At 34.9% G+C, this 27,265-nt stretch overlaps 1 protein-coding gene across 1 annotated transcript; it reads right to left on the reverse strand.

The window, feature by feature from the left end:
- Positions 1-8,396: 8,396 nt before the first annotated feature.
- LOC141724274 (AUGMIN subunit 7) lies at positions 8,397-16,260 on the reverse strand. Its single transcript, XM_074526347.1, has 9 exons — positions 16,033-16,260; positions 15,860-15,945; positions 14,885-14,946; positions 11,122-11,213; positions 10,888-11,013; positions 10,307-10,397; positions 10,090-10,197; positions 9,773-9,871; positions 8,397-8,795 (listed from the first exon to the last, which is right to left on the reverse strand). Exons 1-9 carry the CDS (start codon positions 16,167-16,169, stop codon positions 8,598-8,600), a joined length of 999 nt encoding a protein of 332 aa, XP_074382448.1. The 5' UTR covers positions 16,170-16,260; the 3' UTR covers positions 8,397-8,597.
- Between the last annotated feature and the right edge of the window lie 11,005 nt (positions 16,261-27,265).

The raw sequence follows: 27,265 nt of genomic DNA on the forward strand, positions 1-27,265 counted from the left end.
GAAATATTATTTTGGTTTCTTGTTTGGACAAGAAAGGTTTTTCATTTTTGATTCAGAACAATAGTTGTTCCTTTTCATTAAATAATGTTACCTACGGGGTTGCACGTTTGTTTAATGGTTTATATGTTCTTGATATAGATACTCCTGTCTATAACATAAATAATGATAATAAACGTATTAAGATGAAAGACTCAAATCAAACATACCTTTGGCATTGTCGTTTAGGTCACATAAATGAGAAACGCATTTCCAAATTACATAAAGATGGTTACTTGAATCATACGAAGAATGCAAATCTTGTCTCATTGGCAAAATGGCTTATACATAGTGATGTATGCGGTCCAATGCGTACGATGGCAAGAGGTGGCTTTTACTACTTCATTACTTTTACTGCTGATTTCAGTAGATATGGATATGTGTATCTTTTGAAGAACAAATCCGATTCTTTTGAAAAGTTCAAAGAATACAAGGCTGAAGTGGAAAAGAAAACAGGGGAAAGTATAAAAGTTCTACGATCAGATCGTGGAGGAGAATACTTAAGCCTCGAGTTTAAAGGTTTCTTGAAGGAGTGTGGTATCGTATCACAACTTACACCTCGTGGAACGCCTCAATGGAATGGAGTTTCTGAGTGGAGAAATCGTACCTTGTTGGACATGGTGCGATCGATGATGAGTCTAACAGATCTTCCAATAAGTTTCTGGGGTTATGCTCTAAAAACGGCTGCATATACACTAAACTGAGTTCCAACTAAATTGGTTCAAAAGACTTCATATGAGATGTGGACTGAGAAACATCACAGCATGTCTTTTATGAAAGTATGGGGATGCGAAGCGCTTGTGAAACGCTCGGTGTCTGACAAGCTGGGACCAAAATTGGATAAATGTTATTTTTTGGGATATCCTGAAGAAACTAAAGGGTATAGTTTCTATAATCCTACCGAGAACAAAGTGTTTGTTGCTCGAACCGCTGTATTTCTTGAAAGAGAGTTACTTTCAAATAAAATTAGTGGGAGGACTATAGATCTCGATGAAGATCGAGTTGTACAAAATAATATTGAACCAGAGTTGGAAAATGGGCAAGAAGTACATCAAGATGTTCCTGCTCCGGAAACACGGGTTGTTCGTAGATCTAGTAGGGCTCGTCATGAGCCAGAGAGATATTATGGATTTCTCTTGACTCGAGATGATGATGTAATGTTCATATATAATGATGAGCCTCTTACCTACCAAGATGCTATGAACAGTCCAGACTCCAAGAGATGGCTAGAGGCCATAAAATCCGAAATGGAATCCATGTATCAAAATAAAGTATGGACTTTAGTTGATCCACCTAAAGGGGTAAAACCTATAGGATGCAAGTGGATTTTCAAGAAGAAAAACTGACATGGATGGTAAAGTACAGACCTATAAAGCGCGACTGGTGGCAAAAGGTTTCAAACAAGTTCATGGTATAGACTATGATGAGACCTTTTCACCAGTTGTTGTGGTCAAGTCCATCAGGATTTTGCTAGCAATAGTTGCTTACTACGACTATGAGATTTGGCAAATGGATGTCAAAACTGCTTTCTTAAATGGGAGCCTTGAAGAGGATGTATACATAATAAAACCTGAGGGTTTTGTCGATCCCAAGTTTGCTAAGCTGGTATGTAAGTTGCTTCAATCTATTTATGGATTGAAGCAAGCCTCAAGGAGATGGAATTGTCGTTTTGATGAAATAGTCAAAGAATTTGGCTTTATTCAAAATGAAGATGAACCATATGTTTATAAGAAGTTTAGTGGGAGCTATGTGGCATTCCTAGTACTATATGTAGATGACATATTACTAATAGGGAATGACATACCTTCTCTGCAGGTTGTTAAGACTTGGTTGAGAAATAGTTTCTCGATGAAGGACTTAGGTGATGGTACCTATATATTAGGGATCAAGATCTATAGAGATAGATCAAGGAAATTAATCGGCCTAAGTCAGAGTACATACATTGACAAAGTATTGCATCGTTTCGGGATGCAAGAGGCAAAAAGAAGATATGTCCCAATATCTCATGGGATATTGATCTCAAAAGACAAATGCCCTAAATCATTATATGATAAGGGCCGTATGAGCAAAGTTCCATATGTTTCGGAAATTGGCTATAATGTATGCGATGATATGTACTCGTCCTGATATTTCGTATGCCTTGAGCATGACGAGCAGATACCGGACTAATCCTGGTAAGGGTCTCTGGACAGCTGTCAAGAATATTCTTAAGTACTTGAAAAAGACTAAAGATTTATTCTTGGTGTATGGAGGAGATGAGAAGCTGGTTGTAAAGGGTTACACTGACGCTAGCTTTCAGACAGACATAGACGATTTAGTATCTCAGTCGGATTTTATGTTTTGCCTTAATGGAGATGTTTTAAGCTGGAAGAGTTCAAAGCAAGAGATAGTAGCTGATTCTATAATGGAAGCTGAGTATATTGCTGCCAGTGAAGCAGCCAAAGAGGCTGTTTGGATACGGAAATTCATAACGGGACTTGGTGTGGTTCCATCGATCACAGATCCAGTTGATCTTTACTGTGATAATAATGGAGCCATTGCGCAGGCTAAAGAACCAAGGTCCCATTCCCGGGCAAAGCATATACTTAGAAGATATCACCTCCTTCAAGAGATTAATGAAAGAGGAGATATACATATATGTAAAGTGCATACTGATGATAATGTTGCAGACCCACTGACTAAGGCTTTGTCGCAGCAAAAGCACGAAGGTCATACTAGTTCCATGGGTATTAGATACATGGGTGATTGGCTCTAGTGCAAGTGGGAGATTGTTAGTTTTTGTGCCCTAGAGACAACACTATTATGTTTATATTATGAAACATTTGAATTATTAATTATGATTATATGGATTATTTTTTAGTAATTTACTATATCTTTATTTTCTGCGATAAGATGTTAGATTAATAAATATCCTTGGAATATAATATGTAAATCTATATCTCTAAGTACGTGACTTAGAAATGAGATTATGAGAATAGTATTGATATTCCTAAAGGTCCCTAGTCAAGTATTATTGTTAAGGGACGATAATAAATACATTGAGACTAGTGTGTTTGTTGGCTGATGATCACATCTCATTGATCATAGGTATGGTGATATTAAAGTCAAAACACAAGCACGTGTATTACATGGTGTTGGATTGACCCGTTGTGAGATACTACATGTTTATGGTGTCATAAGTTAATCTCACAGTAATAATGATGTATTGGTCCCTTGACCTGAAATCATTATATTTCTATACGATAAATTAATATACTTTGATACTATTAAAAGTTATCCTTGATCGGGTAACAATAAAAGTAGACATTGGGTATATTATGAATCGTATGAGAAATATGAATTATCTAGATGGGATTTAGCCCTCCTTTATTAAAGGAGTGATATTATTACCCTCTTGATTGACTAAGACTATAAAATGCATGGTCGTGCTCAAATACTGATTTCTTTAATAGCTTACTCATTGATCAAGGAAAGAAGGATTGAACGTTAACAGAGGATGACACAATGCATGCCTCGAGTTTGATCTATAATATAAGGCTAAAGGGATTATATTATATTGTACATTATTCACGAAAGGTTTAATTGATCACCGATTTAATTATTATTACTTGGGTAACAATGATGTATAACTAAATGTCGTTCATTGTTTATGATTTTAAATTAGATTTAAAATTGTTGCCAACGTAATAATAACCTAAAGGGTCGCACAAAAAATGATTGGAGGATTATTTAATTTAAATTCAGATTTAAATTAAATGTAAGTAATTCGAATTATTTGTTATTAATTAAGTGTGACTTAATTAATTAAATAAATAGGAAATTCGAATTTAATATTAAATCCAAAATTAAGTTATTGGATGATTAAGTGATACTTAATAATACAATAATTAGAATTTCAAATTTAATAATAATAATAACTCTAAAATTCAGTTTAGGGTTGGAGGCCCATTAGCTCTTGCTTATATAATATCTTTTTCTAATAGAATTAGGGTTACACGTTTTATTTGATAAAACATAAACCCTAGCAGCTTGAAGAGAGATAGAGAGAGCAAGAAGGCGGCCTCAAGAATGTGCTAGTACACACCCATCCTCCGGGCGATCATTCGTGTGGATACCTTCTAAATCTTTTACTAGTAAATCTGAACCTTCAAGGCGTAGATCGTTCCAGCGACGGGCTACGTGGTGATCATTCAAGACCTCCATCTTTCCATTAACGTAAAACTTCTTAAGGTAAACATACTGAACTACGAATTAAATATTGTTTTTCGCATGGATCCTGCGGAGGGTTTCGATTTTTAAGATTTAAATTTACATTTTTCGTTGCGTTTATATGCTAAAAACCCTTCATTTATGAATTACAGTCATGCATTATTTCCCGATATTATTTTTCCTCTAAAATTTTAAATAACAAGTGCACTCTAGCAAACAAGATTCATCTACAAACCTAGCTCCCTCTCTCTCTTCTCTCCATTGAGTAGCCGTATCAAATTTTTTTTAAGGGGCTTCCATCGATTTTCATCGGTAGAAAGCCCCAATCCTTTATTTCTTATTCATTTTTCTTGATTAAGTTTTTATTTTTCTTCAATAAGTTCCCAATTTATTTGGGGTTTGTTTGATCTCTCCTTGATTGTGAGACTTTGGTTTTTATTTTAATTTTTCTTGCTATTCATCATGTTCTGGATTGCAGATCTACGAGATTTTCATGGTATTGTTTCAGTGATAAGGGCTTTTTATGGTGATGCATTATGGTCTATTACTCCAAACAACAATTGAAGGATTATAACATGCACATATCTTTTCAAAAATTCAGTTGGTTGCTTATCCAAGAATGAAGGATTCAACGACGATGTGATTATGCGTTTATTCAATTTTGATTATATGGTGTAGATGCCGTATGGCTTTTTATTATTGAACTATTTTCGGTTTTTTTAAAAAAAGTGCACTCTTGTAAGTTTACTTTATGATACTTTTTCTATTATATTTCATGATCATTTTATTTATACTAAATTATTCATAAACAACTAAATCGATAAATATATTTTAAAAAATTGTTAAAAATGATCATGATTTCTTTTAAAAAAGGCAAGTTGTTAGTGCCAAAGAATGTAACCATCATTTAAGATCATTTGCAACAATGGGCTATTCGATTGCAACTAGTGGTGATCGCGGTGCAGACGGTGTAGTTTTTTCTTCAAACCGTAAATCAAACTGCACATACGGTTTAACCAAATTTTCAAACCGCACCTGTAACACGTAAACTCAAAAACCGCATAAATCACACCACGAAATGCGGTGCGGTGTGGTGCGGTTTGTGCGATTTATTTATTCAAAAAAATTAATATTTACTTACAAATATAATAAATATTTAGCTAATAAAGAAGCTAAAAATAATATATTTTTGATTAAAAATAAGAATATTTCGGTAATTTATGATATGTAAGCTAGCATTTATAACATAAAATTATAATAAACAAGAAATGAATCTATCATATATAAATATATCTAGGCCTTTCTTCAAGAGAGGACCCTCTTATATAGAGAACTGTAGAGAACTCTTAATTTTATTATAGAATTTCATCAAATTCGTTGCTAATGTAAAATAATAATTATATTTAAATATAATAAAACGTTTAACAATTGAAAATTGAAAAAATAAGTGATTTTAAATTTGATTATACTCTGGAATAATTTTGGGTAAGTGTAATTTTACTTTGATTCTACTACAGAATCATTTTAAACTATTTCATCAAATTTCAATGATTTTTTAAATAAAAAAATTGTGTAACTTCTTTTTTAATTTGGTGATTAAAATTTGTAACTATATATGATGAAAAATGAATTAAATAATGTATTTATATTTTTTAAATAATGATTTTCTACGGATCTCTATCTAAGGGAGGCCTACAGGATTGCCACCCAATATATCTATATATATATATATATATATATTTTTTATATTATATATATATATATATGAAATTCATATATATGAAATTGTGGTTTGATGCGGTTTGAACCGCAATATTAAAATATCAAACCGCTATTTGTCAAAAACTCAAATAGCAACCGCATTATAGAAGAATAAAAACCATATTTTATGATGCAATATGCGACGATGAGAATAATTTTTGCGATTCATGTGGTTTGATAATCACCCGTAATTGCAACAATGGGCTATTCGATATTTTGATTGCATCATTTATAAATAATTAATGTTAGAGACACAAAAAAAGTTACAAAAAATTGTCACAAAATGACATGGCATGGCATGGGTGATGTGACACAATAAAAAAATTCAATTGGTCATATTAATATACTACAGGAGTCATTTATATTTAGCCTCTGACATGTGGCATTTGTAACTATTTTAGTAACTCATTTTGTACCTCCGGCATTTTCTTTGCATTTTCTTTTATGAATATATAAAACAATCTTCCTCCCCTCTCTCCCGATCTCTCTCTCTCGTTCGTTCCCGCCCAAAATCTGTTACAAACAAACCCCTTTCTTCTTCAATCTCCAATCAGCTCCATCCATCATTTACATACAAATACATATAACTTGTTGAAAAAAGCAGAAAATCAAGAAGAAGAAAGATGGCTAGAAACTTTCTCCATCTTCTTAATTACAACACACACACATTCTTCAACCTCTTCACTTTCTCCTTCCCAATTCTCCTCATCTCCATCTTCCTCACTTGGGCTGCTTCTTCTTCATCCCTTCCCTCATCTTCTTCCTCCTCCGCTGCCGCCGCATCCAACTTCCTCTCTCCTCGAGGCTACTCTCTCTTTGCTTCAACTCTCCTCTCCCCTTCTTTCAACGCCACCGGCACTGTTTTCGCTCCACCTGACTTCGCTATACTCCTCGCCTCCAAAACTTACCTTTACGCGCCTCCACGCGCCTCCCTGACACTCCTACTCTACCACACTCTCAACGTGCGGCTTTCGTTTCAACAGCTCTCGTCGATTGCGGATAACTCCGAGATCCGTACTCTCTCCGGGGATAACTGCTTGTTTCTTTACAAGCAAAGAAACGGAGATGTAACGATTTCCGTTAACAGGAAACGGAGCCTTTCTGTGAAGATCCGACAACCGGATCTCTACGTGGATGATCATCTCACCGTCCACGGGATCGACGGTGTTCTCGATCCTAACTCTGCTTCTACCTGTTCTGTAATCAATCATCCGACGGTCAAGGTTAAATCACCGGTGGATCGGATCTTTCTTGATCATTCAATTAGAGCTTTGAAACGAAGAGGCTTCACTGTTGTAGGTACAGCCATGGCGATTAAACGGCGTCGATTGATGGAGTTTAACGGCGTTACGGTTTTTGCCGTTTCGGATGCGAGTTTGTTTTCTGTTAGTGACGGATTCCGTTACGATTTTAGTCATCATGTGATTAAGAAGCGGATGAGATTAACGGAGATTTCTAGGGTTCCGTCTGGAACTGTAATGGAGACGATGAGTCCCAATAAGACGATTGTGTTCGAAGAAAATGAAGGTCGTGTAACAGCTAATGGAGTCCAGATCAATGTTACGGAGGTTTATCATAATCGCTGGATTGTTGTCATCGCTGTTTTGCGAAGCTTAGACGACGTCGTACAATCTCCTGTGTTTGGTCCATCTCCGTCTGAATCTACTGGAGTGCCGTCGAGTTTTCCGGCGATTGAGCCGGATTCTGCTCCTTCACCGACGCCGATCTATTATCCTGAAAATGAAAATGTGGCCGCGAATTTGTCTCCTGTTGAAGATTTAGCTCAATCACCGATTGTAAGTGATGACGTAAAGGCCGTCATAGATTCAGCTCCGGCGACATCAGAGCCGTTTTCATCGACTGATGGACCTGCTTTAGCTCCGGGGGTTTCTGTACCGGCTTCTTCCCCTGATGAATTTACTGCACGGTGCTTGTCGGAAGTTGCCGACGGCGGTGATTCAGCCGTCTTTCTCGCTGTTGAAGGAGAAGATCTCGTCTGTCCGGTCAGTGTACGGAGAAAGCTGGATGAAAGTAATTCTGCTGACGTGGCATCTTCTCCGCCGTCTGATTTGGAGATGAGTCTCCCACAGAGTCAATCTGAGCCTTTGATCAAATTGGAGATACTTTCAGAATCCAAGAGGGAAGATCAGTTCATGGCTGATGATCTCTTCTTTTACACCTGATCTAAATGTACTGACACGTGGCTTCAATTTGTATAGATATAGTACAAATTCATTTCAGTTTTTAGGAGAAGATTATTGTTCCTGAATCCTGGTTGTATCAATTTGAAGTTGTAAATGAAATTGTAAGCAATGTTATTGGATATATGTTCCCCCCCTCTTTTATTGTTTTATTTATTTATACCAATGTTTAAAAAATAAAAATTCGAATAAAGAGCAACATGGTGAGAATCATTTCAGATAAGTGTTGATCATTACAATCAACATAAGTTGCGACCTGGCAAAGAAAAAAAAATGAAGTTTGCGAAGAACTCAAAAATAAAACAAAGCTACTTTAGTTTGAAATTTTGAATGTCCCTGAATAGCAGGAGTTGATAACAGTTACTCTACTGAGCTTATGGCTCAATTAGATCAATATGTGGTTTCCTCTCCTTGTTCTCGGGCAATAGAAGCCGAGAGGATGCTAAGATCGCGATTTAAGTATGTCAAGGCAGCTTCGCACTCTGAGATAATCCTTGTAACAGATGTCGGCTCTCCAGCAACTGTCTCAGATGCTCCGACTGCTACGGCTGAATGAGAGTCTCGGAGGTTCCTCAAGTTACCTAGGAACTGCCAGATGCAAATAACGACAAACAGGATGGAAGTTTAGAAATGGGACAATGCAACCTATTTCTATATAATCATAGTATTGATGATAAATATATACATATTTATGAACTCAATCAGAATCATATTATTTGTTCTAATCTGACGGGATTTTTATTTGAGGGCCATTTAAAAAAATTGTAACCGACGAGGTGTAGAAAGATTTATTAATTACAATATGAGTGTGCAAAAACTTAAACACAAAGTTGCAGGTATATACTAGGGATGCCCTGGACCTAAAATGTGTTGCGCACTGTCAAAAGTTAATGTTGGAGGCCGAGCCGCACAGAAGGAAAAATAACCAATGATGTTCAAAATTTATGTACAGAACCTTTCCAGACTCGTTGGTAGTATTAATTAACAGGAGAAAAACATAAGAGAACTAGGTTGGGACTACATATAGTGTGTTTATTAGATATTAGCACAACATAACAGTATTATGCTTTACCATATAGTTATACTGAGAAAATAATTATACATGTAATATGCAACATGAATGAATCTGAAAAGTAGAATCATACAGTAGAGACTCGACTCCACAATGTCTTTAGTTCTGTGAAAAAGACCAGATATGTTGGTGGAAGTATTAGTTACGAGGGAAGGGTCATGCAACCTAATCCGAGTATAAAGCTTTGAATTTGTGCCCTAGAAATCTCTACAAAAATGATAAAGTAAGAGTATATGATGACAGGTTAAATATGATATAATAGTCGCATCTGGTCAAGTAACCAAATCCGAGTATGAAGTTTTGAATTTGTGCCCTAGAAATCTCTACAAAAATGACAAAATTAAAGTATATGATGATAAATTAAATATGACATTTAAGTTGCATCTGATCTCCTCTTTATGTTTGCAATTCAAGATCGAAAAACATTGTAAACTACTCTCTGTATCTAGCTAGTCATGCAAGAAAGCATATATCAACAAGGTTATATTTATACCTTCAGAAGCATCTTGTATGCCTCCAAGAGTCGATTGGCAGCTGGTCCAAAGCCATGCAGTTGTGGAACCTCCATCATGTGTGTCCACGGACGAATTTCCTATAAATAACACACATCTAAACTCATTACAGACCATAGAGCATACACTACAAAGTAATACACGTGTTAAAATGATTTAGGCTCTAGCAGAAGGTGATTACATCAAGCTATAACCAACATGCTAACACAAGCTTCACCTTTTCAAGTAATATATGAAATCACATCTAGGATATATCAATTAATTACATGATAAAGTTGAGCAAGGAAAACAATAGTACCTTGGTGTAAATGACGTTGAAGGATTTTGCAGTTTCTAGAAAAGATTCCAAGTGCTTCCGCAATTTCAATTCCACCTCAACATAATCCTCGTCAGGGTTATATTCGTGCTAGATGCAAAATACAAAAGCAGAAATATATTTTCAAATATCAACTTTAACAAAAGAATTAATTTAACACAAGTCGATGCCAAAGGGTAACTTCAGTAAGCAGATCTACCTTTGATGCCAAGTCATCAACCATCTCTTGAAGGCTTGACAGTCTATTTGATTGATCTGATAGTTGTTTCTCCAAATCAGATATATCTGGCCTGCAAATAAACTTCGGTAAAGGAAAGAAAGTTACTGTATCCGGTACAAAGATATAGCAATCTTTTCGCAAGTCGTGAAAATATACAAGAGTGTAGTTTCAAAATATGGACCAGTCACTCAACTACTACTGGAGAAGAATTGGAAAAGTAATACTACAGAAAAACAATTAATTTGTAGAACTTAAGTTCCAACCATGTGCAGATAGAAAGTGTGGGCAATTCTTTATCTAAATACATATGCTAGAACTTCCATATGACGTTGACGAGGTGAAAGATGATTTTTCTTACAATTCTGAAGATATATACTATTTTACTAGATCATTAAATGTAGATACAACCTTTGCTGTCATCGACCACCTATTGATGAACAAGATAGAAGATCAAGTCTGAACCCTTATATCCTTGAGGAACACAACTGACATATATGCACATGTATTATATCGATATATACCATCGCATGAATAGATAGCAATCCAACTAGAGTTCTTACAATGGATATATTGACTGGATTTGCACATCTGCAGGAAACAACTTGCACTCTTCCGAGAAAATTTGAGCTTGTTTTTCAGCAATAGAATCTATTAAATGTATGTCCTTCGCTACCTGTTCATCAACACTACAGAAATAAAAGGTGATAAGATGTAAATAGCTTTATATTTTAGAAATCTAAGAAACTATTAAACCTAACAGTGCAAACTCATTGAACATATAACATTATATCAACCTCCAGTCAGGATTATCAGCATATATGCTTGCCTCCACAAGATCCACTATTAGCCGAAGCATTTCTGTACGATCTTCGTAGCTCCCTCGCCCCTGTGAAATAAGTTTCAAATAGAAGTTATTCTCAGTTACTTATAGTCATCATGATAAACATTAAATTTTCTATTTTACGTCCATCAAGAAAAAGAAATTATATTATGTACAATGACTACGATTAGCTCCACACTCAGTGTCTAAGTTATTAATAACAATGTTTAAAGCACTATAAACAATATCTATGATATCTGTAACAATCAACAAACTTATGGGTACTAATGTGACATCATTCTTATAATGGCTACAGTAACTTCAAGTTGCAGCTTCCACAAATATAGCCATTGGGCACCAAGTGTCACCTAGACAGAACTGCATCCATACTGTGTTAAGGCACTCACAATATACCATTACTCATTTACTGTAAGAACAAAGAGGCTTCCCAATACTTTTGCTTCTATAGAACATTTATGACCTCTTATGCTCTTAGCACGGGGATTCTTACAGATTTGCGAAATACACCGAGAAAATTTTTTTAATATCAGAACAACAAGAATGGAACGATATAAGACAATATAAGACACTGTTTGAATAAGTTAATTCACATACGGTGAGCATATATTTCTTGACCAATACCGAACTAAATATCATTTATTCGAAAAGTAATTGTAAATGTAATTTGAACCCCCAAGTACAAACTCTGTTTTGCTTCTATTGTGTATTGGCAGTTCCAATTCCAAAATTGGGGGTTAGGTTCTTGTTAAAATAGTAAGTACGAAACCCCCGACTTATCTAATTGCATTTTTAAATGTGTGTATAAATGATTGAATATGCGTAAATAATGGTGTTTAATATAATTGGATTGATTGTATAAAATGGTGTGTAATGTAATTTCTTCTCCTTGGTTGTAAGTTAAAGGCATAAGCTTAGAGTTAATAACATGTATTCTTTGATGCAGTCACCAAGACAGATTCAGTGCTTGATTTTGGTTCTCACGGTTCTTATTTCAATATTAATGTAACTTATAAGTTACATTAATTAAAGACCCATGAGAACATAGAAATGAATACGCCGAACAGAGGTTATGAAATAAATTATAAAAACTGTACATTAATATTTAACAATGTTAGTTATTGTTGTTAATCATATATAACATTGCATTAATAATCCAGGAAAATAACAATTCAATCATAATCATCTAAAGCAAGAATAAGATCCACCAAGGTCCTATTTTCTTCGGTGGTTGTTGGAGTAGAAGAGCCATAGGGTGTTGGAGGCAAGGTACCCATTGTTGCAGGCTCATCACCATCGGTACCCTTACCAGAAGAACCAGCACCAGAATAATGTGAGCACATCCTCCCACAAAAATTGTTTGCAACCCTAGTCCCATTTCCCCTTAGTTTCCATTTCTTGACATAATACAAAATTCACATTCGACTTCCCTATTTAATTACCGAATTCAAGTAGCTAAATATTTTTGGGCATTTGCATTAGAACATATATACAGTACATTATGCCTCTATTTTCTCTAAATTTTCCATTTTACGAATCATCTTCCTCTCCGTATTTGCAATCAATTTCATCTCCATCCAGACATTTGCAAACAATTAGAAACTGTACTATAAAGCTACTGAATAAATATATTATTCGACTTAAATTGAGAATTATAATTATCAGAGAGAACTTATTATACACACAAGTTCGTATTCTCGGAATACATGAAATCTCTCTTTCAAATATTTACTCTCTTCCTTTCCTGGCCTGAGAATCAATTATATATTTACCCTCGGAATATATATTCTCTATGGAATTATATATTTAAGAATTGATTCTGTGTGTTTAAAACTTGAATTGATATTCGATTCTTCCAGATGAAGAAAATAGTAAATATTTGAAAGGGAGATTTCATGTATTTCGAGAATATGAACTTGTGTGTGTAAAATAAGTTCACTCCGATAATTATAATTCTGAATATAAGTCAAATTGTATAATTATCCGGTAGCTTTATTTTATAGTACAGTTTCTAATTGTTTGCAAATGTCTAGATGGAGATGGAATCTTATGAAATTGATTGCAAATCCAGAGAGGGGAAAATGATTCGTAAAAGGGCAAATTCAGAGAAAAATATAGAGGCAGAATGTACTGTATATATGTCCTAAAGGCAAATGTACAAAAATATTTAGCTATTGGAATTCGTTAATGAAATGGGAAAGTCTAATGTGAATTTTGTATTATGTTAGAAAACGGAAACTAAGAGGAAATGGGACTGGGATGCAAACACTTTTTGTGGGAGAATGTACTCACACGGTCTTGTTCTAGTGCTGGTTTTTCTGGTAAAGGTACAGATGGTGATGGGCCTGCAACAATGGATACCTTGCCTTCTACCCCGCCTCCAACACCCTATGGCTCTTCTACTCCAACTCCAACAACCACCGCAGAAAAACACTTTCAAAGGCCCTAGAAATATCTCAAACGGCTAATAGGAACCTTGGTGGATATTATTCATGATATGATCTTGCTCTAGATGATAATTGATTATGATTGAACTTTTATTTTCCTGAATTATTAATGTACTGTTAAATATGATTAACAACAATAACTAACATTGATAAATATTATTGTACTGTTTTTATTATTTATTTCAATATCCTCTGTTCGGCCTATTCATTTCTACGTTCTTGTTTCTTTGATTCATGTAACATATAAGTTACGTTAATATTGAAATAGAACCATGAGAACCAAAATCAAGTATTGAATCTATCTTGGTGACTACATCAAAGAATACTGAGGTTATTAACTCTAAACCCATGACTTTAACTTACAACCAAGGAGAAGAAGTTACATTACACACAATTTTATACAATCACTCTATGCAATAACTCCAATTACATTAAACACCATTATATACACATATTTAAACATGAAATCAGATAAATTGGGGGTTTCAAATTGGGGGTTTCGTACTTACTGTTTTAAGAATAACCTAACCCCCGATTTTGGAATTGGAACTACCAATAAACAATAAAAGTAAAACAAAGTTTGTACTCAGGGGTTCAAATGACTATACTCTCTAAATATCATTTTTAGTGGGAGGGTTTTGTGTTGCAAGTGCTCCCGTAAGAAAGAAACTCAGCAATAAAAAGCATATCATAAAATTATTGAACTATAGTCTATTCGGTTCCATACTAACAATAAATAGGAAACAAGTCACGCTTACCAAAAAGAAAAGTATGGTGCATGTCCTATAATAAATACAACATCTCCAGTCTAGACTATGTACATTTATAGATAAGAAGCATTGTTTCCACACAATTACCAATATTAAGAAAAATATACTGAATAACATATTGACAACAAGTCAGTGGTGAGTGGTGATTGTATACATCTACCTAGAGGTAAACATGCCAAGTCATATTGACAAATATTTTTTTAACCTGCAATACATGTGTATCCAAATTCGAACAAATGAAACGACAAGCTTAATACATGCAGGCCCCAGTTTAAAACTTAGAATGCATGATAAGAGAAATTTTAGGATACCGTGTAGAACACAATACAACACTGACCTAATGCAATAAAAAACAACTCAGAATGGTAAGGACATAGGGACAGTTCCATGATGCTTGACTAAAAGCCAGACAATTAAACATTCACATATCACAAAAGTTACACAAATTGGAAGTTATATATCATTTCAAAGAACATTCTAAAGATTGGGCAACAAAACTCACTTGAATTGCTTCTGTATCCACTGTAGAGGTGATACCCAGAAACTTTGCGATCTCTGCCAAATCTGGAGAGTCAAGGTGTTCACTCAGTATTATATTTTAGACTAGTAGAGACAGACATTGCAAGCTGGAAGCAATAATATATCAAGTTATATACCAGAGTACTAAAATGTGTCATTCATGAATCTGAGGCTCCTTTCATCTAAAAGCTTCTTTCTTTTAACATATTTATGTAATTATATACCACAATGACAATTTTTAATAACTCTTACATAAATTTGTAACGTTCATATATAACTGTCTCATTTTGACTATCTACATTGCATATGACTCGTATACATTTAAAAGTTGAAACTACGCCACACTATTATTGCACATGCTAAGGTTGTACAATCAATTTTTTAAGAAAACAATTCTGATACTTTGAGAATAGGGCAAGTGTATGTCAAGGCAAGCGACTCGACAGAGTCCTAAATCATAACCGAGTATAAATAGTGGAATAAACAATATGCAATAACTTTTCTTGACCAAGACCGACCCATTCTCGTGTAAGAAGATTTTAGCCATTTGGATAAATATTCTAGAGTCTTGGAGTCTAGGGATGGTCTTTTCCTTTTTCTATTAGTTAGTAGGCGGCCTTTTGAAAACACAAAAACGTGCCTAGAACTTAAGTAGATTAAGTTTTACAGAATCCGAAATTCACTACAAAAGTAAAAAAAATCAAGCCGAGTAGCTGTTAGCTTAGCGTAAATCTATGCACTTTTGAATTTCCACAGGATTTCACAGTAGTCAAAACCTATACAAACACTAACCTAAACCTAGTACACAGCCACCAAATCAAAAATAAAAAGATCGCACATCACAAGTTAAATCAGATTGCATACAAAAATGTAATCATTTAAACGAACAAACATTAATTTAAATTTCGAAAATGAACATTTACAACAAAATTCTAGGGTTTATGAGAGAGAGAGAGACACTGAATACGGGAAGTCTCCTCATCACGATCCATTCCATCGCCTAGTAAATTCTGCTGCGAGAACGGAGACTTATCACCTAAAAGCCTGCAATTCAATTAAAATCATCAAACAAACAAAAATGAGATCGAATTTAAAAAAAACATATACATAATTTTCTAGAGAGAGAGAGACTTGAAGAAAAGCCACTCAAGAAGAGCGTAACGCTCCATGCCGGCGAAGAGAAGAGACTGAGCAGGAGCATTAGCTCTTGGATAATTCAATTTAGTCCCCAATTTCTTCTGTATCTCCTCCATTTGCTTCGCTGCCATTACAACTAACAGATTGATTCAGCTCGCAGCTACTACGATTTTATTAGATCTGTCTCTCTTGCTCTTCAGTTTCTTAACTGGTTTTATATCAAATTGTCGACAAAACTCGTTAAAATGTATCAACTAGTTACTCAATCTCCAAGCCGACTTACTAAAATACTCATATATATCACTAAAATACTCGTATATATCACTCCGTTAGATTTTTTAAATTTTTTTAACAGAAGTGTCGTGTTTGCCGTATATTTCTTTGATTATTATGATTTATCAGCAAATTTGACTGTCTCTCTCATCTGTATATTTGTTTAATTGGTACTAAAATAATCGTTATCTTCACGAGTAAAATAAAAGCTGGGTGGTCTGAAATTGCAGTATAAATTTGAGTAAAATTCAACAGAGAGACGAAAAAAATATGTCATTTCAATTAGCACTCTCGTTGTTTATCTCAATTGCATATGTCTCGCAGTTTAACAAAAATATACGACTACAAATATTTAAAGTTAACGTTTTCCGTTAAAAAATTTTAAAAAAACTAACGGAGTGATATATACTAGTATTTTAGTGTTTTAAATGAGTCGTCGTAGAGATTGAGTAGTTACTTGATACATTTTAACGAGTTCGGTGGGCAATTTGATATAAAACCCGTTTCTTAACTCGGTTAAAAACCAGACCAAATTTGAATTTTTTTATTTTCTGAGAGTAAAATTTAGAGGCTTTTTTAAATGTATGAATTCCATTTTATTTAAATTTATGACAAAAATAATCCGATAGGAATTAATAATTTATCAAAAACATCATTTAAATTTTTAAAAAATTTAATTATATTTTGACAAATTATACAATATATTTTACCAAAATACAAGCATCAAGTTTTTTTAACAGGAATATCCAAACAAATAAACGTAACAAATTGGACCGCCTCATTTTTTTCTTCTATACCTCGTAACTACGCCCTACGATAATTGTTGAAAACCCGAGTTTCATTCGTTTCAGTTCCGATTAACTTTTGGATGACCCTAAATAAATGTGTATGCAAATTTATAAATCTATATGGACAAATTACTAAAATTTATCCAAATAATGGGCTGCCTCAATTTTTTCTGCATACATATTGTACTACCCCTTATGAGAATTGTTCGAAAACCGAGTTCCCGTTTCAGCTCTGATTCACTTCCGGACGATCCCAAATTAACGCGTATGCAATTTTATAAATCCACGGGAACAAATTATGAGAAAATATCTGAAAAATGGACTGCCTCAATTTTTCCTCCATAACTCGTGTACTACCCCCTACGATAATTGTTCGAAAATCGAGTTCCAGTCATTTCAACTTTGATTCACTTCCGGAAGGTCCCAAATAAATCTGAATGCAATTTTATGAATCCATGGGGATAAATTATGAAAAAAATCCAAAAACTGGATCGCCTCAATTTTTACTCCATACCTAGTGTACTACCCCTTACGAGAATTATTGGAAAATCGAGTTCCATTTGTTTCAGCTCTGATTCACTTCCGGACGACCCCAAATAAACGCGTAAGCAAATTTATAAATATATATGGATAAATTATGAAAAAAAAATATCCAAAAAATGGGTTGCCTCAATTTTTTCTTCATACCTCGTGTACTAACCCTATGAGAATTGTTTGAAAACCGAGTTCCAGTTGTTTCAGCTCCAATTCACTTCCGGACGCTCCCAATAAACGCGAATGTAATTTTATAAATCCATAGGGACAAATTATTAAAAAAATATCCAAAAATTGGGTCGCCTCAATGTTTTCTCCATACCTCATGTACTACTACCCCCTACGAGAATTGTTGGAAAACTGAGTTCCATTCGTTTCAGCTGCGATTCACTTCTGGACAACCCCAGATAAACGCGTATACAAATTTATAAATCTATATGAACAAATTATGAAAAAATATTCAAAAAACAGGTTGCCTCAAATTTTTATGCATACCACGTGTATTATCCCCTATGAGAATTGTTCGAAAACCGAGTTCCCGTCGTTTCAGCTCCGATTCACTTTCGGGCCAAATATGAAATTTTATATTTTCTTTAGTAAAATTTAGGGTCAGTATGGGAAGTGTAAGTAAGTTATGACTTAAAATGAAGAAGTGACTTATAAGTGATAAGTTGATAATTGACTTATAAATATTTATAAATTATACAGGTGTTTGGATAATTTAATTTACACGTCATATTTTTTTATTTAAATGAACTAAAATAAATAGTTTTTAATTATAATTATCTTAATTCTTATATTTTAATTTAGATTAATATTTAAAAAGAATATTTTAAAACAAAAATTGATAAAAAAACGAAAAATAAAAAAGTAAGTTGAAAAAAAGTATGTCGTCGGTAACATTCAACTTATCAGCTTTAAGTTATAAATTCAACTTATAAGTCGGGTCGACAAACACTTGTTAATAAACTGTTGTGTGCTTATAAGTTAATAAGTCCGCTTATCAGATTTGCCAAATAGGTATAATAACTTTTTTAAAAGCGTGACTTCCATTTAATTTAATTTTTTGTCAAAAATAAACGTTTTCAATATATTTTTCTGCATAAATAATAATTTATCAAAAACATCATTTTAAATTTTTTTAAATTTTTAATTTCATTTTGACAAAATTATACAATATATTTTATCAAATACAAGCATGGTTCAAAAAATCGGCGGTGTTGCTGATTAAGCGCTATAAGGCTGGCTCCCGATCTAATAACCCAAAAACGGGTGAAAAAATATTTTTTCCAGAATCGAGTGAAAATCGGGTTGAAATCGGGTCAAAGCTGAAAAAATTGGGTCAAATAACTTCTTATACCTTCATCAATCTAATACGATGATGATTTTCCTCTGGTATTTATACTCTTTCTACCTCTTTTCGTATATGTATCTGCTTCTTAATTCAATCAAGATGAATATGCAAACTCAGATTGAGAATATACCTGAATGGTTTGTACGAGAACGAAGGAGAGAAGTTTTAAAACCAGAGAAGAAGGTGAACCGAATGAAACTGATAGAGAAGAGAAAATATTTGAGAGTCTGAGACGGTGGGATTAGGTGGGTGTGGTTGGTGGGAGTTAGAAGATGCAAAATAGTATTGTAATAAACTACTACTTGAGAAGTTGAGACTAGTACTTTGGAGTTTGGAAATTGCTATGGGTCGTTTTCTCTAAGCCCATTTCACTGAAAAATATTCGTAAATCTTTTTTTTCTTCATTTTTTGAGAATATCTGTAATGTTTTAAAAAAAATAAAATTAATATTAAATATATACCTGATTAGTGCACCGATTAATCCTTCCGATTAATCCCCGATTCACTGATTAATTCCTAATCGGTACCTCTACCGATTAGTACCGTTTTTCGATTTTTACAACCATGAATACAAGCTTCAATTTTTTAAAGGGGAATACCCGAACAAATAAGTGTAACAAAAGTCTAACAATCTAGCACATCACATACAGTGTTCTACAAATCGGCCGATTAAACGAGTAATCGGAGTTCGCATGGGTTTCGTCTCGATTACTCGAAAATCGGGTCAAAATGCATTTTTTTTAAAAAGTCGGTTAAAAATTGGCCAATTCGATCAAAAATCGGTCAGTTCGGGTCAAATGGTGAAAATTAATAATAAAAAATTAATTTAAGAAAAATTGAAATTCAAAATAATAGTTTATATTTAATAATAATATATCGGCTTATATTGACTATCATATGCCGCTAAATTCTTATCTCTAAAAATTGAATATTTTTTCAACTAATTTACTCTTATTTCTCCCGAAAATTTACTCGAATAATTTATTCATTTCACAATATCTCATAGTTGACTTGCTATGTAACTAATTTTATCGGATCACGAATTTATATTTTATTTATATATAGTAGGTACTAACTTTTTTGATACCCTTCTGATTTTGATGATCACACTGTTAGAAAACTCATAGCTTGTAATTATTTTCTATTAGCAAGCTGAGTAATTACAGAAATCAATGTTTTATTTATTAGCAAGCTAACAATGTCTTTGACAGTCTTATCAGCAAGCTTACAGTTACTTCCAGAAATAATTCAAGATAAATCAGAATTGTGAATTTCAAGGAAATGGATAGGAATGAGTTTTTGTAAGGACTCTACTTTACATTTTACGTGTCTAAATATATTAGAGCTCCTCTGATGTTCAAACTCTTTTCAAAAAGCTATTTGTTATTTTCTAGAAAGTTGTTAACAAATGTTTTTATCTTAACAACTTCTTATTCGATTGCTAATTGGATTTAAACTAAAGATATAAGTTTTTTATATATTTCTAATCTATCTTATCTTTAGTTTAAACGTGTTTCTAGATTATCTTAACGTTTGAATTAAAATAAACTAACCGTGAGATTTGGTCAAGATCGAAAGTTGTGTTGTTTGTTCAAAAGTTAACTTAATCTATAAATACACCTGGGTTTACTTGTTTTAGAGGTCCACGAAGTATACACCATACCATCTGAGAAAATACAACTTGCATTCATTGAATATTCTTTTTCCGAGCTATAGTTTATTCATGCATATATATATACATAGAGTTCATAGTTTCGGTTGTAATGTCTATTAAAACTTGTATTGTCCATGGTGTAAACATTTGTTGCTGAATAGTTGAGCTTGGACAACAAGGGTTCAGGGAGTTGGATTGCTAGAGAAGGTTATACAGGTTTTGTATAAGGCTTATAGGGCAATTCACTATAGGGAATAAGTGTTATCGGCAAGATGCTATCAGGAATAAGGGATAAAGGGAGGTATATTATTGAATCTTGTAATCGTATCATTTCAGTGATTAATAATATATTCTCCTATCAAGTTGGCAATGGACCGGGACGTAGACCATTAGACATAAAGGTCGAACCTGGCTAAAATTCTTGTGTGTTGTTTACTTGCTGTCATTTATATTCTGCATTGCATATCGACTGTTAGCTTGTTGACAACATATATTCGAACTTAACAGCAAGTTGTTTGACAGTTTGATAAATATTTGGTAACTTATTAAAATCGATTATAATTAGCCATAACATCTATTCACGCCCCCTCTGGGTGTAGAATTTGTTGTGCAAGACATGCATGTACAATAACAAGACTAAGTCAAATTGAAAACCCTAAGTAAGTTGTATTTTAATCTAAGTTTGCATTTTGTATTATACCACTTAAGTCTGTAAAAAAGTTCAAGTGCAGACTGAAGTCTTTTTCTGTAAACAGTACCAGGCCTAAGAATTCTATCTGGAAGAAGATCAAGAAAATCATGCCTCGGAAGAATTATGAAGAAGTTTGGAGTTGAATAAATCTGTTTTGAGAAAATATTCTAAGTCAAGATCTCTATAAGTCACAGATTAAGTGCTATAGAGAAGTCATTTGAGAACTTCAGAATGACTTATCGAGAAGTCTAGGAAAAGCTACTAGAGAACTCAGAGATATCGACAAGCCAATTTGAAGACATGAAGAATGGAGATACCGACAAGTCATTTCTTCACTAGAGAACTCTGAGTTATCGATAAGCCAAGTTGTCACTAGAGACCTCAGAGTTATCGATAAGTCAAGTTGTCACTAGAGAACTCGGAGTTATCGATAAGCCAACGTGAAGACATGAAGATGAGAGATCTTGACAAGCTAAATTCTCTAATAGAGAACTCAGAGACTTCGATAAGTCAAAACAACTGTAGAGTAATTAGAGACCTCGATAAGCCATTATACTTATCGAGATGTCAAGTTCTCTATACACCAAACTGGAGATCTCGAGGTAAAACTCAAAGTACAAAGTGCAGACCAGTTAAATATCAAAAATTATCAATCAACAAACAGTCTAATCAGTTGGATTGACAAGTCTACAAAAGCAGCTTGAAGAGTACAAGATCAAAGGCCAAGATGAACTGGAAAAATAAAGTCACAAGTGTGCAAGATTAGCAAAGATACACTAAGCTAGAATAGAAAGATTTGATGATCCAAAACTAGGGTTTAGTCCATGCTACTGCACATTGTATAATAACCAGTGTTTACTGTTCTATAAAGTGAACACTGGACACTTTGTTAGGAGAAACAATTAGATCAGAATTCTTGTATTCTCTCAAGGAAGAAGCTAAGCTCTTTATCAACAAAGAGCCTAGAAATTTTGTAACAAAAAATTCTTAATTTTAATATAAAATTAAGTGAGTTTCGAAATATTTGTGTTCATTATTTTATCTGTCTAAATTCAGTACTAACACATTTAACTATAAGATTTTAATTTACTTTGTTCATCACCATAAACACTTCAAGAAAAGCAGAAAAACACAAAAATACATTCACCCCCCTTGTGTGTGATTCATTATCTAACAAGTGGTATCAGAGCAAAATTTGAAAGTAAACAGATTCAAGATCTTGGAAGAATGAATACACATAAAATCAGTAGCATCGAAATCCCTACTTTTGATAAGACTAACTACACTCTATGGAAGAAGAAAATGTTGTTGTTTATCAGGATGGCCAATCCACTATACATTCAGATTCTCAAGAATGGGCCTTTCACTCATATGGTAAGAGTTGAGGAATCTACAGATGGAGATATGGTCATTCCAGCTCGTTATGCTCCTAAAGATCCTTCAGAGTACACTGAGTCTGAGAAAGAAAAAGTCTCCCTAGACAGCGGCTTGCAGCTGATCTTGATAAAGTCACTTGACAATGTAATGTACAATAACATTATCAACCGTGACACTGCTAAATAGATCTGGGGGAAGATTGAAATACTTTGTGAAGGAACAGAGGAAGTTAGGTCAAATCAAAGAAGAATATTGATCTCACAATATGAGGGTTTTATGGCTAAGCCAAAGGAAAGTATTACTGATGTGTTTGAAATGTTTAACAAGCTGATTAATGACTTGCAGCTGCATGATAAATATTATGAAGCTGAAGAAGTGAACTTGAAGTTTTTTCTCACACTCCCTGATCATTTGGAACAGAAAATTTCAGCAATCAGAGAATAGCTTAAGCAGAAAAACCTGGGAGTTTTATATGGAATCTTAAAAATATATAAATTGGAAATGATTCAAAGGAAATCATTAAGAGCTGGTCAATGGCATATTGTAGATGGTTCAAGTGCTCTAATTGTCAATGAAATCCAGACCTCTAAAGATGAGCCAAGATCCTAAACTCCAGTTGCCTCAACAAGTGAGCAAAAAAACAATGATTCACAGGAACAAGTCATACTAAAATTAAAAGAAGATGAGTTCTACACCCCGGATGAACTTGATGAGCTAGATCAGACAATGGCCTATCTGGAAAGAAAGTTCTCCAACATTAGAGTAAAGAAGCCAAGATTCTTCAAGGGTAAATGACAATCATTCAACAAAGACATCAGCTGGAAAGGAAAAGGGAAGTACACCTCTGATAGTAAAAATGGTTACAAAACTGGATCTGTTGATAGATCAAAGATAAGGTGCTACAACTGTGATGAGCTAGGCCATTTTGCTATAGAATACAGGAAACCCAAGAAAGCAAAGAAAGATAAAACTTATCTTGAACTGGAAGCAAAGTATGAAGCTCTTCTGAAGAAACAACAAAGCAAAGCTTATATTGCAGAGGGAAAGAGTTGGGATGATTATGATAATGATGAAGATGAGGAAGTTGAAAATTATGCATTTATGTCCTTGGAGCAAGGATACTCATCCTCATAAAAAGCACAAGTACCAACTCTTACCACCATTGATTTAAATGTGAGTCAATATAACTGTTGAAAAGATGAGCACTGAAATGTTTCACATTCATACAAGTATGGTTGCTGCTAAGGAAGAGGTTAGTAGACTGACAAAGATAAACGAGAAACTTGAAAATGAGAAACAAGAAACTGAGTTGTTGCTGGTAGAGCTTGAAGCTGTAAAACAAGAAAATGCATATATGAAGAATAAGCTCAAGTGTGCAAATGAGATTGAAGCAGTGTTAAGGGAGAAGCTAGGAAAGAATGAAGTCAAGTTGAAATCTTTCAGGAATGCATCTGTGTTAGTTGGACAATACCATGAGAAGAACAAGCCATGTACTAATATTGTCATTGGTCTTGATTATGATGCCTTGAACAACAAAAAGAAAGCTGTAGGTGAAAAAGGAAAAGCAAATGAAAATGAAAATGTTCCAACTATGCTTAAAAAGGTTGATTCACCTATGTTCAAAGCATGTGAAGTGGATTTCAGTGAAGAAGAGTTGATCATAAAGCAAGAAATTGTTGATGAAGACAATGAGAAGAAAAATACAAAAACAACTCCAACTTCCAAATATGAAAAGAAGCCCATGATCAACCAAGACTCCAAGGCATTGTTAAGGAAGTGAAAACTGAAGATGCAAGAAAGAAGAAGAAGAAGAAGAAGAATATAAATGGGAAGATTGGGATAAATAAAAGCAACAATTTTGCCTATGTTGCAGATGCTCCAAGGAAGAAGTGTGAAAAGTGTGGCTCTGTGAATCACTTAACTTACCTTTGTAAAAAGGTTGTTAGCAAGCCAGTTGAAGGAGCATGCAAGTATAATGAAGCCAAGGCATATGATCCCTATTCATTTTGTGATAAGTTTGACTGCATTCCCTGTAACTTAAAAGTAATGAAAAGTTGTCACAAACTGAGAGTAGATCTCAAAGAAGTCAGTATTAGATCTGCAGCTGTAAGGGAAAATGCACAAACATCTATGAATGCTATTCTTTCTGAGACTTCTAACTCTAGTTCTACTAAATCAGTTAACAAGAATAAAGTACCCAACACTGTATGAGTTGTTAAACACACTTAAAACTTATTGTGTGCAGGGCAAAATGAAGAAGGTCATATGGATCATAGACAGTGGATGCTCCAGGCATATGACAGGTGATAAGGCCTTGCTATCACAATTTAAGGAGAAGGATGGCCCTTTGGTGACCTTTGGAGACAACATCAAGGGATTCACAATTGGACATGACAAGATTGTTTCTGGAAATGTTGTCATTGATGATGTAGCATTGGTAGCTGGTCTTGAAGTAAATCTTCTCGGTGTAAGCCAGTTTGCAGACAAAGGCTTTAAAGTTCTATTTGATAAAGAAGAATGTACTTTCATCAGCAAGAAAACCAATGAAGTTGCTCTGAAAGGAGCAAGAAAAGGAAGCTTGTTTGTTGCAGACTTATACTCAACAAATGAGGATGAAATTTGTTGCTTCTACACCAAGGCATCCATAGAGCAAATCAAGTTATGGAATAAGAAACTCTCACATCTAAACTACAAGGCAATCAACACTCTGGTCAAGAAATAGTTGGTGAGAGACATGTCAAATTTAGAGTTTGCTCAAATTGAAGTTTGTGAAGCCTGTCAGAAAGGAAAAATGAAAAGATCAAGTCACAAGTCAAAATCTGTGAATTCCATAAGTGCACCATTGTAACTTATTCACATGGACTTGTTTGGGCCAGTAAATATCTTATCAATTTCAAGAAACAAATATGCACTTGTGATGATGGATGATTTCTCAAGATATACTTGGGTAGAATTTATGCACTCCAAAGATGAGACTCCACACATCATAATTGAGCACATAAAGAAGATAGAAAAACAGGCTGAAGATCAAAATTGTGTAAAGAGATTGAGAAGTGATAATGGGACAAAATTCAGAAATGCAACATTGAGTGAATTCTGCAAAAATAAAGGCATTGTTCAAGAATTCTCTGCTACTTGAACACCTCAACAAAATGGGGTAGTTGAGAGAAAGAACAGAATATTAGTAGAAACTGCAAGGACAATGCTGCAAGATGCCAACCTGCCAACTAGTTTTTGGGAAGAAGCTGTTAATACTGCATGCTACACTCAAAACAGATATCTCATTAACAAGATACATGGAAAATCACCTTACTCAATCATGTCTAGAAGAAAGCCTAATATAAAGCATCTTCATGTGTTTGGAAGCAAATGTTACATTTTGTTATGCCCGCTTTCGGCCATGGGCCCTAAACAGGTCCCTGTGGGTGCACTAAATAGCTGGACTCTCGTGTGTGGGCTAGAGCCATGGATTTATATGACTTGGGCCAGCACATGCGGGCTGGGCTCGTAACATGCGAGCTGGGTTCACATGCGGGCTGGGCTCGTAACATGCGAGCTGGGTTCACATGCGAGTTGGGCTCATGACATGAGAGCTGGGCTCAAACATGTAAGGTGAGCTCACATTTGTCATTTGGGCTCTCATATGCGAGCTGAGCTCGGTTGTGCCCACGCGAGGTGGGCTCAGGTGCCTTCATGCGAGGTGGGCTTAGCTGCCCACACGCGGGCTGAGCTCATGAGCCCACATCTTATAGAAACAGAGGTGACATTATATTTATTATTTGAAGGCGGTGCGGGCCAAGGTGACCAGGCTGGGCCGCATCGAAAGACTTTGTGTGCAACATGGAAAGCGACTCATAGATGACTGAGTTGCTCGTAGATTTCGGGGTCGACACGGGTTGTTCCTACAATCACGGGAAGGATTGCGGAGATGCCGCGAGATTGTAGGAAGCGTGTGGAGCCGATCGAGATTTACGTGACTAATTGGCTGAAGGCCTGACTTTATCGTGGGCTTGGGCTGCACGGGCTGAAGAGTCCTAACCCTAGCCTACGTGACTTGTTCCCCAAGAACTACGTGAGGCTTGATCCCTATAAATAGGGTACGTAGGCACTTGTATGGGACATGAGTCGACACTTGACAGAGAATAACGAACCCTATTCTTTCTTAAGGAGTCCACATACAAGCTCAGCCACCACCAAACAACCTTCCTCCGCCCTCGAACACCATCCTTGATCTTTGTTCCGCCCATTAACCTCCACAACATTGTTATACGAAATTCTCCCTATAACATTTGGCGCTAGAAGGAAGGGTAGTTCATCTTAGGGAGAAAGATGACCAAAGAAAGCAAGCAAGCGACGACACCAGGGAGCGGAGGCAAGAAGGACCCTACTTTCGAACACACGCCCCCAGAAAATCAGGCGCCACCTCCACCAATTGCAACCATGGACGGGCAGGCTGTGATGACGTACCTCGAAGGGCTGGCCGATCAGATGAATCAGATCAACGCCCGAATGTCAAAGGTAGAAAGAAGCTCGGTCTGGAACGCCAAGCGTAAGGC

This window comes from Apium graveolens, chromosome 5, assembly GCF_009905375.1.
Source record: "Apium graveolens cultivar Ventura chromosome 5, ASM990537v1, whole genome shotgun sequence".
In the NCBI taxonomy this organism is placed as follows: domain Eukaryota; kingdom Viridiplantae; phylum Streptophyta; class Magnoliopsida; order Apiales; family Apiaceae; genus Apium; species Apium graveolens.

Coding starts and splice junctions, on each gene's coding strand:
- LOC141724274 (XM_074526347.1), bottom strand. CDS start 16,169: ATGGCAGCGAAGCAAATGGAGGAGATACAGAAGAAATTGGGGACTAAA. Junction 9,872..10,089: donor TCAACGTCATTTACACCAAG/GTACTATTGTTT, acceptor TGTTATTTATAG/GAAATTCGTCCGTGGACACA. Junction 8,796..9,772: donor CATACAAGATGCTTCTGAAG/GTATAAATATAA, acceptor TGCATCTGGCAG/TTCCTAGGTAACTTGAGGAA.